Below are 14,621 nucleotides of genomic sequence, written 5' to 3'. Positions count from 1 at the left end.
TGATTCTGCTGACAGTCGCCCGACAAAATACTGTATTTTTGGGCTATTGACGTAGCCTTTTATCAATACTGTCTCGCAAAATCTCCGTTAGTTGCAGACTTAGACTTTTTGAATCATCAATGTCTGATCCGCTACCTTTACCATATTGTAATCTTCTTCCTATTTTACCGTATTCCTAAAAATCGCGTGCGGAATAGTTAACACATTGAGATCATCAAATGATCTTCTCATCGGGCTGAAGCCAGCCTATCGTTGACCTGCTGACGATGACAATCAGATTGTCTTACGTCACTGTTACCGCTGATTGGATTTCCACCCGACAGGATTACTAAAGAAAACTAGCATGGAGTACCCTTGAAACCTTCGCATCGCTTCTTGAAAATAAATACTAATCTATTAACCTTATTCATGAAGTCTGGTTTCCGTTTAAATACAACTACAGTTGTTATTGTTCTGATATGGAGGCAGAATTACTTTTTCTAGTTTCCCGAGCTTCTTACATTCAGCAGGAGGAAAACGTTTCAGTCCTTCACAGTACAGCATCGGTTGCTATGACAGGACCTGTATTCATTAATCGCCGACTTTTGTAGGGTCTCATACGTAATTCATGTTCTACCCACGTCACGGATCGGATGCCCTCCCCAAAGTCCGAAAATCTGTTTCGACAGTTACTCCTCCAATCATTCATAGTCACGGCTCTAAATTTCTTCCTCCAACTACCCTTCTCCTACTACACTCCACCACCAACAAAACATCATCTTCATTGACTTCCATAATAAACGCTCAGTTTATCCTACATAATCTCTGTACGGTCCATTACCCAGCCACACCATCGCAAAATATGCCTCCTGCCCAAGAAAGCATGACAAAAGCCAGGTTTTGTGTAGACAACGTATCAAAATATTTTCTTATTATCTGAGCTTACCATACAGTATTTGTAAATATTGGATATCTATGCGCAGCGGTACAAAAGCTGAGTAAGAATTTTGCTTATCTTGATTTATTAGCTCACCAACGATTCTGGTGCTACCCGCATTTTGACATTTGACAGACCAAAGGGCTTATGTTCGTATTGATTTAACTGATACTCCAAATTAAGTGATGTTTATGTAATTTAGTATTATCAATTTTATAATATAGTTTTATTATCTGACGTTATTAACAGTTCTATAATATCTGAATACTTAATAAGTAAACACGTTCAAAAAAAGTTTTGCATCACCGTGGTTCCCAAAACGACTGAAGATAGACGTTGACTGTGGGTATTGTATCACAGACACAGTCCCTTTGACTGTTCTGAGATGTCACTGAACCCGGTCAAAGATGTAAACAAGCATGCATGAACAGTGCCTATTAGACGGAAGAGGTCCGCCAGCCGATCAGTTATACTCATTCCACCAGGAAGGAGATACACGGTTCGTGTTGTCTGTAGTTCAACTATGCCTAGATGGTCAATACCGCGGCTCGATCGCGTCCGAATTGTTACTTTGTGCCAGGAAGGGCTCCCAACAAGGGAAGTGTCCAGGCGTCTCCGAGTGAACCAAAGTGATGTTGTTCGGACGTGGAAGAGACACAGAGAGACAGGAACTGACGATTACATGCCTCGCTCAGGCAGTCCAAGGGCTACTACTGCAGTGGATGAACGCTACCTACGGATTATGGCTCGTAGGAACCCTGACAGCAACGCCAACGTGTTGAATAATGCTTTTCGTGCAGCCACAAGACATCGTGTTACCACTCAAACAGTTTGGAATAGGCTTCATGATGCGCAACTTCACTCCCGACGACCTAGGCGAGGTCCATCTTTGCAACCACGACACCATGCAGCTCGGAACAGATGGGCCCAACAACATGCCGAATGGACCGCTCAGTATTGGCATCACGTTCTCTTCACCGATGAATGTCGCATAAGCCTTCAACCAGACAATCGTGGGAGACGTGTTGGGAGGAAACCCGGTCAAGCTCAACCTCTTATAAACACTGTCCAGCGAGTGCAGCAAGGTGGAGGTTCCATGCTGTTTTAGGGTGGCATTATGTGGGGCCGGCGTACGCTGCTGGCGGTCATGGAAGGCGCCGTAATGATTGTACCATAAGTGAATGCCATCCTCCGACCGATAACGCAACCATATCGGCAACATATTTGGAAGGCATTTGTCTTCATGGACGACAATTTGTGTCCACATCGTGCACGACTTGTGAATTACTTCCTTCAGAATAACGACATCGCTCGACTAGAGTGGCCAGCATGTTCTCCATACATGAACCCAGTCTAACATGCCTAGGATAGATTGAAAAGGACTGTTTATGGACGACGTGACACACCAACTCATGTGGGGGATCTACGCCGAATACAGGCTTGCATCAATGCAAGAGGACATGCTGCTGGGTATTAGAGGTACCGGTGTGTGCAGCAGTCTGGACCACAACGTCTAAAGGTCTTTCTGTATGGTACAGCATGCAATGTGCGGTTTTCATGATCAGGTTTTGGAACTCTCAGAACCGAGGTGATGCAGAACTTTTTTTCATGGGTGTATATACAACCGCTAGCTCGACGAGAGATCCATACCTAAATATTGAAAAACTGTACAGGTCACATGGATACTAAGGGAAGCTATTAAGAGCAATCCAATGAATTACAGACTCATATCACTAACGTAGATCTGCACTATGTTTTTGGAAAAATATTATGAATTACCTTGAGGAAATGTTTCAACTGACAGCACGGATTCAGGAAATATTACTCTTCTGACAGCTAGCTCTTTATTCTCATGAAGTAATGAGTGTTAAGGATAGTAATCGCAAACTGATTCCATATTTTTAGATTTACAAAAGGCATTTGATACTGTTCCTTCACAGTAGCTTCTATGGAAATTTATTGCCAATAAAGTGCCATGTCAGTTGTGCGACTTGAGTCGTGATTTCCTGTCAGAAAGGTCACAGTCATCTGTATCTGACGGAAAGCCATCGAGTAAAACAGAAGTGATGTATGACGTACCCCAAGAAGTATTGTAGGCCTACCGCTGTTCGTAACTTACATAAACGATTTAGAAGAAAATATGAGCAGCCTTCTTGACTTGCTTGTAAAGTCATAAGGAAATCAATAACAACTGAAAAATGTTTTAGACAAGATATCGGTATCATGTGGTAAGTGGGAGTTGTCTCTAAATGTTGAAAATCGTGAACTCGTCCTCACGAGTATTCAAAAAAATCGGTTACGCTTGGATTACTTGATAAATCAGATACATTTCAAGCCTGTCAATTCAGCCATATATGTAGGAATTAAAATTATAAAGAACCGAAATTGGATGGTTCGCATAGATAATGTTGTGGGGTGTGGAGTAAACCTAAGACTGCGTTTTAATTGCAGAGCACTTAAAAGCAACAGGACTGCTAAAGAGGCTTGTGCATTCGCTGCAACAGTTTAGCGGTGCAGTATGTGGTCTTTGTGAGATTGAGTGGAGAACAGTCAAAAAACTTCAGAGAAGGGCAAGTCGTTTTGTATTATAGCAAAATAGCGGGAGAGAGAGAGAGACAGATAGAGAGAGAGAGAGAGAGAGAGAGAGAGTGTGTGTGTTACTGAGATGATACGAGAGTAGGGTAGCGATCTGTAGAACAAGGGCTTGTTTGGTTGCGGCGAAATCTTTTCACGAAATTTCAATCTCAAACGGTCTCCCTCAAATGCGATAATGTTTAATATACAAAGAAATGATCATAGTAACAAGGTATGAGAAATGAGAGCTAGTTCAGAAAGATTAATGTGTTCGTTTTCCCCGCACTGTTGGGAAATGGAACGGTCGAGAATAATTGTGAAAGTGGTTCGATGAATCCTCTACCATGGACTTAAGTTTGTACTGCAGAGTAATCCTGTAGATCTAGATTTAGAATAGCGGTACTATACAACTATAAGTTAACTTAATTCATCACTAAATGCGACAAAAATGAAACGGATGTAAAAATTTAAACAAAAATTTACGTTTTGTATTATATTGCTTTTTGTTGTATCAGGAATCGTTCGGGTTGGCCTGAGCTCCCCACTGTTTGTTTTTGGCAAATGAACAACGATGACAGCTAAAATGTACAGTTTTCCACTTTTAGTTACTTGCATAGCTGTTAGATAGAAAGCTAACAGAACTTTCAAACATTTTTTTATGAAAATTTTAAGTAACTGTAAACGATGTGGTGTTGGTGTACATAAGACGTGTGTCCGCCATTGAAATGTCACGCCCATAAATGAATTAGCAACATCCCTGCACTGACAACCTACAACTAGCGGAATAGATAAGAAGAGGTATATAGTGGTGGTGCTATTTCACTCTAGTTTCCTTAAAAGATCGATAATGTTGAACAGACAGAATGTTCAAATGTTCAAATGCGTGTGAAATCTTATGGGACTTAACTGCTAAGGTCATCAGTCCCTAAGCTTTCACACTACTTAACCTAAATTATCCTAAGGACAAACACACACACCCATGCCTGAGGGAGGACTCGAATCTCCGCCGGGACCAGCCGCACAGTCCATGACTGCAGCGCCACAGACCGCTCGGCTAATCCCGCGCCGCACAGACAGAACGAGTGGAAGAAATACCACTAGATACCATCAAGTTACTTATTTTCAAACAACAGAAAAATGCAAAAACATAGAAAGGCAATAAAGAATGTTAAATCACACTCTTCTTCTAGCCTAGGGATTGGGAGGACATCTGTGACTTTACTCACAATTGCTCCCCCATTTATTAGACGGACACACGAAGTTGTCTGTCACTGATTAGCTCCAACAAACGGAAAATCTGCACCCTGATTGGCACTGATAGTAAAAAGCTCAGAGAATAGGCAAACGTAACTCCACACATTTATTGTGATGGGTACCCTATCTGCTGAACGTGGTGCGTATATCAACCGTCACAGTACTGGAAGGGGTGGTAATGCTGCTTCGAGATGCTCGGTGCCCTTCATCGTCACGCAATGGACGTACGTTGCGTACGTATAAATTCTGTCTACACAGTGAACGGAATGTACTGTCCGCAAACTCCTAGAGCTGGAACTACTTCAGTGCAACACAGAACACGAATGAAGACTGCTGTCTGCTCGTAAGCCAGAAACAGAAACACAACACAAGTATTCATTCATAAAGCTGCACCTCAGTATGCTTCAGACTAAACAGAGAAGCAAAGAAATCTCACTCTACTTATAGAGAAACGACTTAACTCGCTCCCAGTAGCGAAATCGACACTTTGCAAACTGTAAAAGTGAGACTCATCACTGACGCTATTGTCAGCAGGGTTTCTAAGTTGCTCCCCGCACAGTATGGCCTCTTCTGACACCCGCCGGAGGGTCACCTTTACACGCCATACACCGGTTGCCAACAAGTCTCGTGGCGTCTGCGTGTGCGCTCCCTCCAATGAATCCCAGCAGTCGTTTCAAAAGCCATGCCTCCACTACACGAGCTATGAAACTGACAGCCGATCAACTGCAGTTCATGCTCCGCATAGAAGACTGTCCTTGAACATCCTACAACTCTTCCTCCCACTAAGGATTCCATATAAATCAAAACCATTTCCCTACTTATTTGGCGGGAAACCTGGCTCACGGCCTCCCGAGAGATCTCGAAAGGTCCACTCGCGCCCGCCGTTCGTGACCCCCGTGTATTCCTCTGTACTAAAAGGATGTCATCTTGTAAGATGCTATCGGTCTCCATCCCTGGCTGCCAACAGCTGGCTGTTTTAATTAATTCTTTTAGTGGCAGGACTGCGTCTCGAATCCGCTCACAGATCTCGCCACTGGGACACTGCCAGCAGGGCTGTAAACCCAACTGTCGCTACTCTGTTCTCTTCGGAGCAGTAAAAACATCTCTCCCCCGGTCGAACACAGCATGGCTTCTTTTCTAACCTCCCTTCCACCGATTGGCGCTTTAATGGTCAGCACTCCCTGGTGTCAGTGTCCAACTCAGATCAGTTCCCAAGTGTACAATGCTACATTATGTTAGTGTGTGGTGTTACCCAGTGTCAACAAAATAAATGATAAATTATCCGATCATCCACTGTAAATCTCGATCTCTGATCGAATAAAATGCGCAAACCTAATAGTGTATAATATTACTTGAATGGGTGCGAAATACCGCCACCTTACTCAATAATATCAGCAGGTTTTTGTGTATGGAGTGTCCAAAACACCTCGCACTGGCACTTTGGAGTTAATTAAGTTCAGTTCGGACTGTTGTTCTTTACAGGATTACCATTTAAATTTTTACTCTTTACTCTGAGAAGGCAATTCTGGATATTTCCCCCCATGAAATTTACCGTAGTTTAGATAAAAATATTGTTTTGCTATTACTCGTCATGCTCATGCTATTTCAAACCTTCCATCATTGAACATATTATACTAGAATCCAGCTTCATATTTATACACCTCTGAAATGCTGCTAAGCCATCGTAAGGTTTACCATCCCACATTTTATTCAAAGGAAGTTATACTTTATAAGTCCTGCATTAGTTAATTACAACTAAACGATGGAAAATCCAGGATGTGATAATGAAAATATTATGAAAATAACTGGTTCACCGTGTAGCATAGATGCTGAGTCGCAGATAACCACAACAAAAAGACTGTCAAACTGGTAAGCTTCCAGCCTATAATATATCCAAAATTACTGTAAACTTCCTATCTCAACCTTTAGTTATTGTTCCACACCTATCTATCCCTTTCCCTGTCCCCATTCCAGCTCTGCACCGCCCTCTATTCCGCTAACAGATCTCTGTACTCTTTTTACTTCTCTCTTTAGCCACTGCCAACCCTCCCCCAAAGCTGGCCGGAGCGTCCGAGTGGTTCTAGGCGCTACAGTCTGGCACCGCACGACCGCTACGGTCGCAGGTTCGAATCCTGCCTCGGGCATGTATATGTGTGATGTCCTTAGAGTAGTTAGGTTTAAGAAGTTCCAAGTTCTAGGGGACTGATGACCTGAGAACTTAAGGCCCATAGTCCTCAGAGCCATTTGAACCATTTGAACCTCCCCCAAACCCACCCCGGTCGTCTGTCTAACCAACCGAGTTCACCTAGCTGCCCTGCCCTCTCTCCATCTTATCCCTACATGCTACCACAGGCAGCACTTTACTGTCCCCCAGCCGTGCAACGCTTACCCTCCCCCTCCCAACCCCTTACCTCCACCACTCAACCCAGAATGCTTCACTCATCATGCACTGCTGCTCGCAATCTGACCTCAGTATCCAAAACAATGTGGTATGCTTGTGTGAACAGACCTTGTGTGCGTGTGTGTGTTTTGTTAACTAATCGGATGAAGGCCTTTTTGGGCGAAAACTTACTTAATGGACAGTCTTTCTCTTGTGCCTATCTGCGTCTCACAATCTCCTCTATATGTTGATTAGCATTCTGCTCTTTTCATAACATAGTTAACTATAATTATTAGATCTCCAGTGGTACGTCACATATCAAATTAAGTACAAAAGTTCTGTTTCATTCAGAACAGCAATCGTAAATTTTACGAGGTTTAATTAGTATTATTCCTCGCATATCACTTCGCTTCTCACTTATGGAAAGCGTTTATTTTTGTTTTATTTCATTTAACTCTCCCAATAATATATAATACAGCTCGGTTCCCCTCCAGATTACGCCTTCATTCACTCCCTAGGCGACATACTGGCTCACTTGGTCAAGAGTCGACTAGCAAGCGTGAGTGGTGGTGAGTGGTGGTGATATTCTACTCTAGTTTCATTAGAAGATCGATAATGATGAATACATATAATGAGTAGAAGTAATACAACTAGCTACCATCAAGTTATTTATTTTCGAACAACAGAAAAATGCAAAATATAGGAAAGCAATAAAGAATGTTAAATCCTACTCTTCCTCTAGCCTTTGGACTGGGAGGACATTTGTGACTTTAGTCAAAATTGCTCCCCCATTTATTAGACGGACACGGTACTCAAATTGTGAAACTCACATTTCCTCATTGACAATGTCCAACGAGTATCTGTCTCACAAAGAACTATGTACATGTGGTACACTTACAGCTAGATATAACTGACATCTTTTCGAGATGCCGTTACGAATGTGGACTGGCGCATTGTGTCTGGCAGGTGCTACTGTGCCTGGCGGCCGGCACGCTGACCGCCGAGTGCGCGCTGCTGCGCGTCGACTGGCGCTACGACCCCGACTGACCCCTGGAGGCGCTGGCGCCGCCGCCGCCAGTGTCTGTGAGCGTCGTGGCGCTGGAGGTCCCCGCCGCGGGAGGGCCTGGATCCGTGGCGCCAGTCGGCACCTCCAAGGTGGCGTGGGCCGTCTGACACCGGGACGAGGGACAGCCCCTTCTGCTCGCGCAGTGCGGGCGCTACGGCTGAGAACCTCTACCATCAGCGGCGCCACAGTGCAGTCTACTACTGCCCCACCTTTTCCGTCGTACCTGCTCTCTCTCTGATGGCGAACGACTCTATCTACCCACTGTCTTCAGCAATCAGGACAACAGAAGTGTTCTAATTCACGTTACTTCTTGTTCCAACTTCTAGTGGAATATCTGTGAAGTTTAGTGCAAACCGAGTGGAGATCGAATCTAACGGCGACAAGATTAAGGGTGGCTGGAACTCTAGATATAAACCAGTGTGTTTCATAAGGGCGTCGCGGAAAATCGCGGAATCTGAAGTGTTGTAGAAGTACCAATCCTCTATGTACAATAACAGGTCCAAAAAGTATTGCGCAGTATACTGTAGCATTAGTAAAAATGTGTGTGAAAGTCCTAGCCGATTAATCCTTTCGAAACGTGTATTAGCTTATGGTCATTTTGAATCACTCCATTGCTGCTACATTTATTTCCACGTCACGAGTGCACGTTCGTTGACCTTTTGGGAGCGGTCATTCGAAAACATTTTGAAAGACGACAGCGATACTAATGTCAAACCCCTTCCCCATATCATCCATACTCACAGAAACCCGATGGAACTAGGCCAGAAGTGTGGGGGCTTCTGGTTTCACAGATGGTATAAGTCCTTTTGGGCTGAGCGGGTACCTACCATTTTTGGTGGTGTAGGTTGAAGCGCCTTAAATCTGGCGTAAGATAATCTGCAGCTTTCGCATGGATTAACAGTACTGTTCTGTGGTAAAGATTCTTCTTCCATCACGAAAGTACGGTTCGGGGTGATTCAAAAAGATAGGACAGCTTTCAATTGTTTATTAGAGAAAACACTGAAACGTAGAAACACATTGCGTACCTCACTGGATGAGAAAGGTTCAGAGTTTTACGATGGCACAGACACTATGCTATTATACGCAACATGAGAACCGTAACTTGCTCGAGAAACATTAAAGCGTTAGTCCATTACATTCCAACAGGACCCTGTTCATTGAATTGACAGCTTCAAGAATTCGATTTCTCAGCTCTTGAAGAGTAGCTGCTATAGGTAGGACAAATACTCTGCCTTTTACTTACACCCACAGAAAATTTTCAAGAAGTGAGGGCCGGTGACCTTGGGCCCAAAAGCAGTGAACAACACTTCGTTGTCAATTTCTTGCAGTCCAACGTTGTGGATTGGTGTTATTAAGATAACTCCGCACCTCAAGCCCAAAGTGAGGTAGGGCAGCGCCATGCATAAAAACGAAAACAATGGAATCTGTGTGACACTGAGGAAACAACAAATTTTGCAGCATGCCCAGGTATTCCTGCCACAGTTTCCTCCGCAAGAAAGAAAATTTCATAAGCTTTGTGAACAGAAACTACACAAAACACGTTAAGGTTCTAAGTGTCTCATGTACGATGACGACCCAGGATTTCGTGATGCCTCTAATTCTTACATTATGGTGGTTTACTTTACTCGATGGATCAAACTTCGATTCGTCCGAAAAGACGAGTCGTTCGGAATAAGTGTCCTCTGCCATATCCTTGAGAAATGAAATGCAAAATTTATACTTTCTGTCATGGACGCCATTTCTGCAGCAACTGCTACTTGTAATGCTTCATGTGAGGGCGTCGTTTCGGAACACGCCACACCGTTGTTTGAGGAAGTTGAAGCTCCTGACCTACCCGTCTTGTGGACTTCCGAGACCTCCGGGTGAACGCACACGCTCGACATTTTCATCAGCAGGGCGTGACCGACAACTACTCTTCCCTTTGCATGTGCAGCCAGACTCCAAGAATTTTGTATGTCAGTCATAATTCTGCTTGTGCAGAGTCGGCTTCTTGTTGAGCCGACGGCAGCATGCACGTTGCATTCGAACAGTGGCTTGACTTAACACAAATTTCAGCACACGAAGTAATTTCTCTTGTGGTATAGTCGCCTTTCCGCTACAAACGAACAACAGCGCACCTGTTTCAAAACTTGCTCTACGCAGTGACATGAGCTATGTGTTTCTGTCTTTAACTGTTTATCTATAATAAACTGAAATCTGGGCATTCTTCTTCAGTCAGTCAGTATATTAATCATCTACAGTTACAAAAAAAAAAAGAATGTCACCAGCGATCAGCTGTGTGACCCGGCACATCGCTACTCTTCTCGAGGAAGAGAAACTATCTGTGGTATCCAATTAGGACTACAAAGAAACTGTCAAGTATGGTCACACGGCGATAATTCCTGAAAGTCGGCCCTAATATTCTAGTGTGACACTGCGTGTCTGTAATTGGAAAGGTGGTAGGGCTGAATAATGGTCGGACTTGGGAATACTTAAGTCTGCCTTTAACATAGCCTTCACCTCTCAGTTCTGAAAATTCTTGAGGAATCACACGTGTCTCGGACTGCACGTGAAATTTTCGGTACCCTTTCCAGGTAGAGTTTCCGGATTAGTTTGCTGACACGCGAGTCGCGAAGTGACGTCCAACCGAAGAACTAACACTGGGTCGTTGAGCAACACGGGATTGTTATCGTTCCATGAAAGCATTGGACACCATTCCTAAGAAAGCCTTGAATAAGATCTTTATGTATCGTCTTCTTCATTTGCAATGTATTGCCCTATCGAGCACAGTTTTTCTGTGATCTCATAGATTAACACCAAGACAGATTATTTTTCTTGTACCGTTATCATCTGTCTCCGGGTGAGGAATTTGTCGTTTGGAAGAAATTCATTAAAGCTTGACCGATTTTATGAAAATGACTGCAGCGGTGTACTGCTCAATGGAATGTCTCTGGTACTGAATGAAGCAACCAGTATATCGAATGCAGCGTCGTAAGAGACAACTTATGTTTCATATGTTGTTTCGAAAGACTGGCAGCAGTTTACTGTATGTAGATGAAACTGAATTCTTCCCGTTAGCAAGTGAATATGGTCGCCATGGTAGGGTCTCAAGTAAATCGACCATGATGGAAAATGTACAGAAACATTAAAATTATATTTGATTCAGTGAATATCCGTTACTTAGAACTAGAAAACTTAATCTCCCTAGTTTTTATCATTCCTAAGCGAAAGCGGCTCTTCTATTTTCCTAACCTTTGTACAAGACAATAACATATAAATGACACAGAGATTGTACTGTTCCACTGAAAATGATCTTGAAGACATTTTTCGTTAATGGGTGTCTGTACGGGAGTGCTTTATTTGAAGAGAAGTTACTGTCAAATGTTAAGTGAAGCAGTATGCGTGACAGTTGATTGGATTGAAGGAACAGTACAAAAACCTAGTTAGTGGAAGTGTGTGTTTTATTTTTAATTCTTTCTTAAGAATAATGTAGTGACTAATATTTGACGGGAATTTCTAACTAACTGTTATGATAAAAAAGAAATATGTGTATTTGTATTTGTGAAGTGAACGTGAATATTTGATCTTCTGCACTTGTAGTGTACGGAAATTCTGTAAGCTGTAGTTCTGCTGTACTATATAGAGAAGAGGACACGCTACTATGACCATATACGCATATCAATATTATATAGAATTAATATATTCGATTGAAGGTAACTCCACTGTGTGTGTACTTCCCACTGTGAAATATACTATTCACTGCGAACCTCGTATTAAAAGACGTTTTCATCTTGAAATGGTTCAAAAAATGGCTCTGAGCACTATGGGACTTAACATTTGTGGTCATCAGTCCCCTAGAACTTAGAACTACTTAAACCTAACTAACCTAAGGACAGCACACACATCTATGCCCGAGGCAGGATTCGAACCTGCGACCGTAGCAGTCGCGCGGTTCCGGACTGCGCGCCTAGAACCTCTAGACCACCGCGGCCGGCCCATCTTGAAATACGACAGGCTTAATCCATAGCAAAACCTATGTGTAATTTTTTTAATGTTACACTATACAATATGTGGTTCTGTTCATGAAACTATCAACACTCTTCATCTAGTAACTGTGGTTTCATCATTATTATTTGTCTGTATTCATCGATTCATAAAAAATTATAAATGGAATTTCACAGAAAGTAAAACAGTCTTACAATTTCTGCACAGTATGTGCTCACATCATTTCGAATTTAGTACAAAGACTGGTTATGTCAATTTGGTACGCACTCGTTGCACAATAATGAGACACCACTGATGACGTCAGAATGTAACACAGGGAACCAGAGATTGACGACAGTCTTAGCCGATCTAACTTGACATTCTAGTGTACCATAATGCGCAATCCGCAAGCTCGCGACACAGGGAGGTGAGTGCGAGAATCGACGCACCGCATCAACGACCAGTGGATGTGGTGCTGGTTACCGTACTGTTCCTTTAGGCGTTACCCCATGCTCCCGCAGTTAACTGCAGCGTCAGTTCCAAATATCAGATTAACAAAACACGACACAGTGTTAAAAAACGATCAGGCACAATAGAGTTACACAATTCTTAAGCATATTAATCACATGACTTTTATTCCTATGGTTATCCGATTACTGTGCTGTGGTCATTGTAGCCAATCATGAAAGCAGGGACCTCTTTCTGGACGGGAAAATAAAAGCGAATACAACGATTAACACACAATCTGTATGGGGAAGAAGTTAAACGAGAAGTGCCCACATAGGTTCCACGAGTTTCAGAGAATCGCCCACACAGTCGTGCGTAAGCGGAAGGCCAGACACAGCGAATCACAGGGCAGGGAGAGGGAACTGGCAAAGCCGGCTGCTAGTTTACAGCAAGGCGTTCCATTCACTTGTTTGTTGTTCCGCTAGCGCGGCACCAGGCGTGTTGGGCACCCAGCTGCTCGCGGGATTGAACCGATGGTTTATTTACTGTGGGCGACACAGCTAGCAGTGTGCTGCTTGCGAAATACTAGCAGGGGCGTAAATCCGCTGGCAGAGACGTGTCTATCACCTGAGGAGGTGTTGCTTGTGTAGACGAGACCGTTACTGTTTGCTTCAAACGGTGTTTAGGGAAGATCTCCGTCCTCAAATTGGCAGAGTTATCCTTTACACTGTTTAATCGGGTAATTCCGTCGTACAATGAAATCGAAAGGTTAAAACTGGCAAACATATTAGCCACATGTGAAGGACGTTCAGTCACCCCTTGCTGTTGTAAACGTAGGAGGCGTCAAACGGATGCAGTAACACGAAGGAAGTAAAATAAGATTGTAGCCTACCCTCCACGTCATTCAATCTGTACGAGTATATATGGCAAGCACTAACGGAAATCAGGGAAAAATCTGCTGTGGGAATTAAACTTAATGAACACGAGAAAGATTTGCCGTTCACATTGAAATTCCATTAGCGACAATGAAATTGATAGTGTTTTGAAACGTTATAAGATGAACATCAACAAAAATAAAACAAAAGTTCAAAATGGCTCTGAGTACTATGCGACAAAACTTCTGAGGTCATCAATCGCCTATAACTTAGAACGAATTAAACCTAACTAACCTATGGACATCACACACATCCATGCCCGAGGCAGAATTCGAACCTGCGACCGTAGCGGTCACGCGTTTCCAGACTGAAGCGCCTAGAACCGCACGGCCACACCAGCCGGCAAAACAAAAGTCATCGAGCGTAGTCGGATTAAATGAGGAGATGCTGTCTGAATTACGTTAGAAAATGAAAAGTTAAAATCAGTAAACGAGTTTTGCTAACTGAGCAGCAAAATGTCTGACACAGATAGGAAGAGAAGAAAAGCAACTGAAATTGTGGGTATAGAAGAGAGCTGAATATTTAGGTGAGTACATCGGGTATCCAATCAAGAAGTACAAATCTAATAGCGGAGAAAAGAAACTTATGACACAACATGACTAAAAGAACTGTTTGGCTGATAGAATACATTTCAATGCAGAAGGAATACGACGGCATGCTGAAAAGTAATAATTCTGAGTTACTTTATACGCTCTTGAAGCTATTTAAATAAAACAAACTTTCTTAACATTTTACATCTTTATTCTTCAGGTCCACATATTTATTTCTCAACGAGAGATGAGTTTGTTCAAAAATGGTTCAAATGGCTCTAAGCACTATGGGACTTAACATCTGAGGTCATCAGTGTCCTAGAATTAGAACTACTTAAACCTAACTAACCTAACGACATCACACACATCCAAGCCCGGGGCAGGATTCGAACCTGCAACCGTAGCAGCAGCGCGGATCCTCACTGAAGCGCCTAGAACAGCTTTTCTTTTTTTTTGTTTTTTTTGCAATAATCGTTATTGAACAAACTAACATTATATATATATATATATATATATATATATATATATATATATATAAAACGAAAAAACTACAAAG

General features: G+C 42.8%; 1 protein-coding gene across 2 annotated transcripts in view; it reads left to right on the top strand.

Moving 5' to 3' along the window:
* Positions 1-11,935, top strand: part of LOC124605389 — a 155,686-nt gene extending 143,751 nt beyond the window's left edge. Inside the window, exon 5 of one of the 2 annotated variants that reach the window (XM_047137029.1) lies at positions 8,091-11,935. In XM_047137029.1, the coding sequence (XP_046992985.1) occupies positions 8,091-8,428 (338 nt within the window). In that variant the 3' untranslated portion in view covers positions 8,429-11,935. The remainder of the gene's footprint in view (positions 1-8,090) is intronic. The other variant, XM_047137031.1, reaches the window with a different exon arrangement.
* Positions 11,936-14,621: the final 2,686 nt, after the last annotated feature.

This window comes from Schistocerca americana, chromosome 3, assembly GCF_021461395.2.
Source record: "Schistocerca americana isolate TAMUIC-IGC-003095 chromosome 3, iqSchAmer2.1, whole genome shotgun sequence".
NCBI lineage: Eukaryota > Metazoa > Arthropoda > Insecta > Orthoptera > Acrididae > Schistocerca > Schistocerca americana.
Note: the sequence above shows the minus strand (reverse complement) of the source record. Positions and strands in the feature narration are given on the sequence as shown.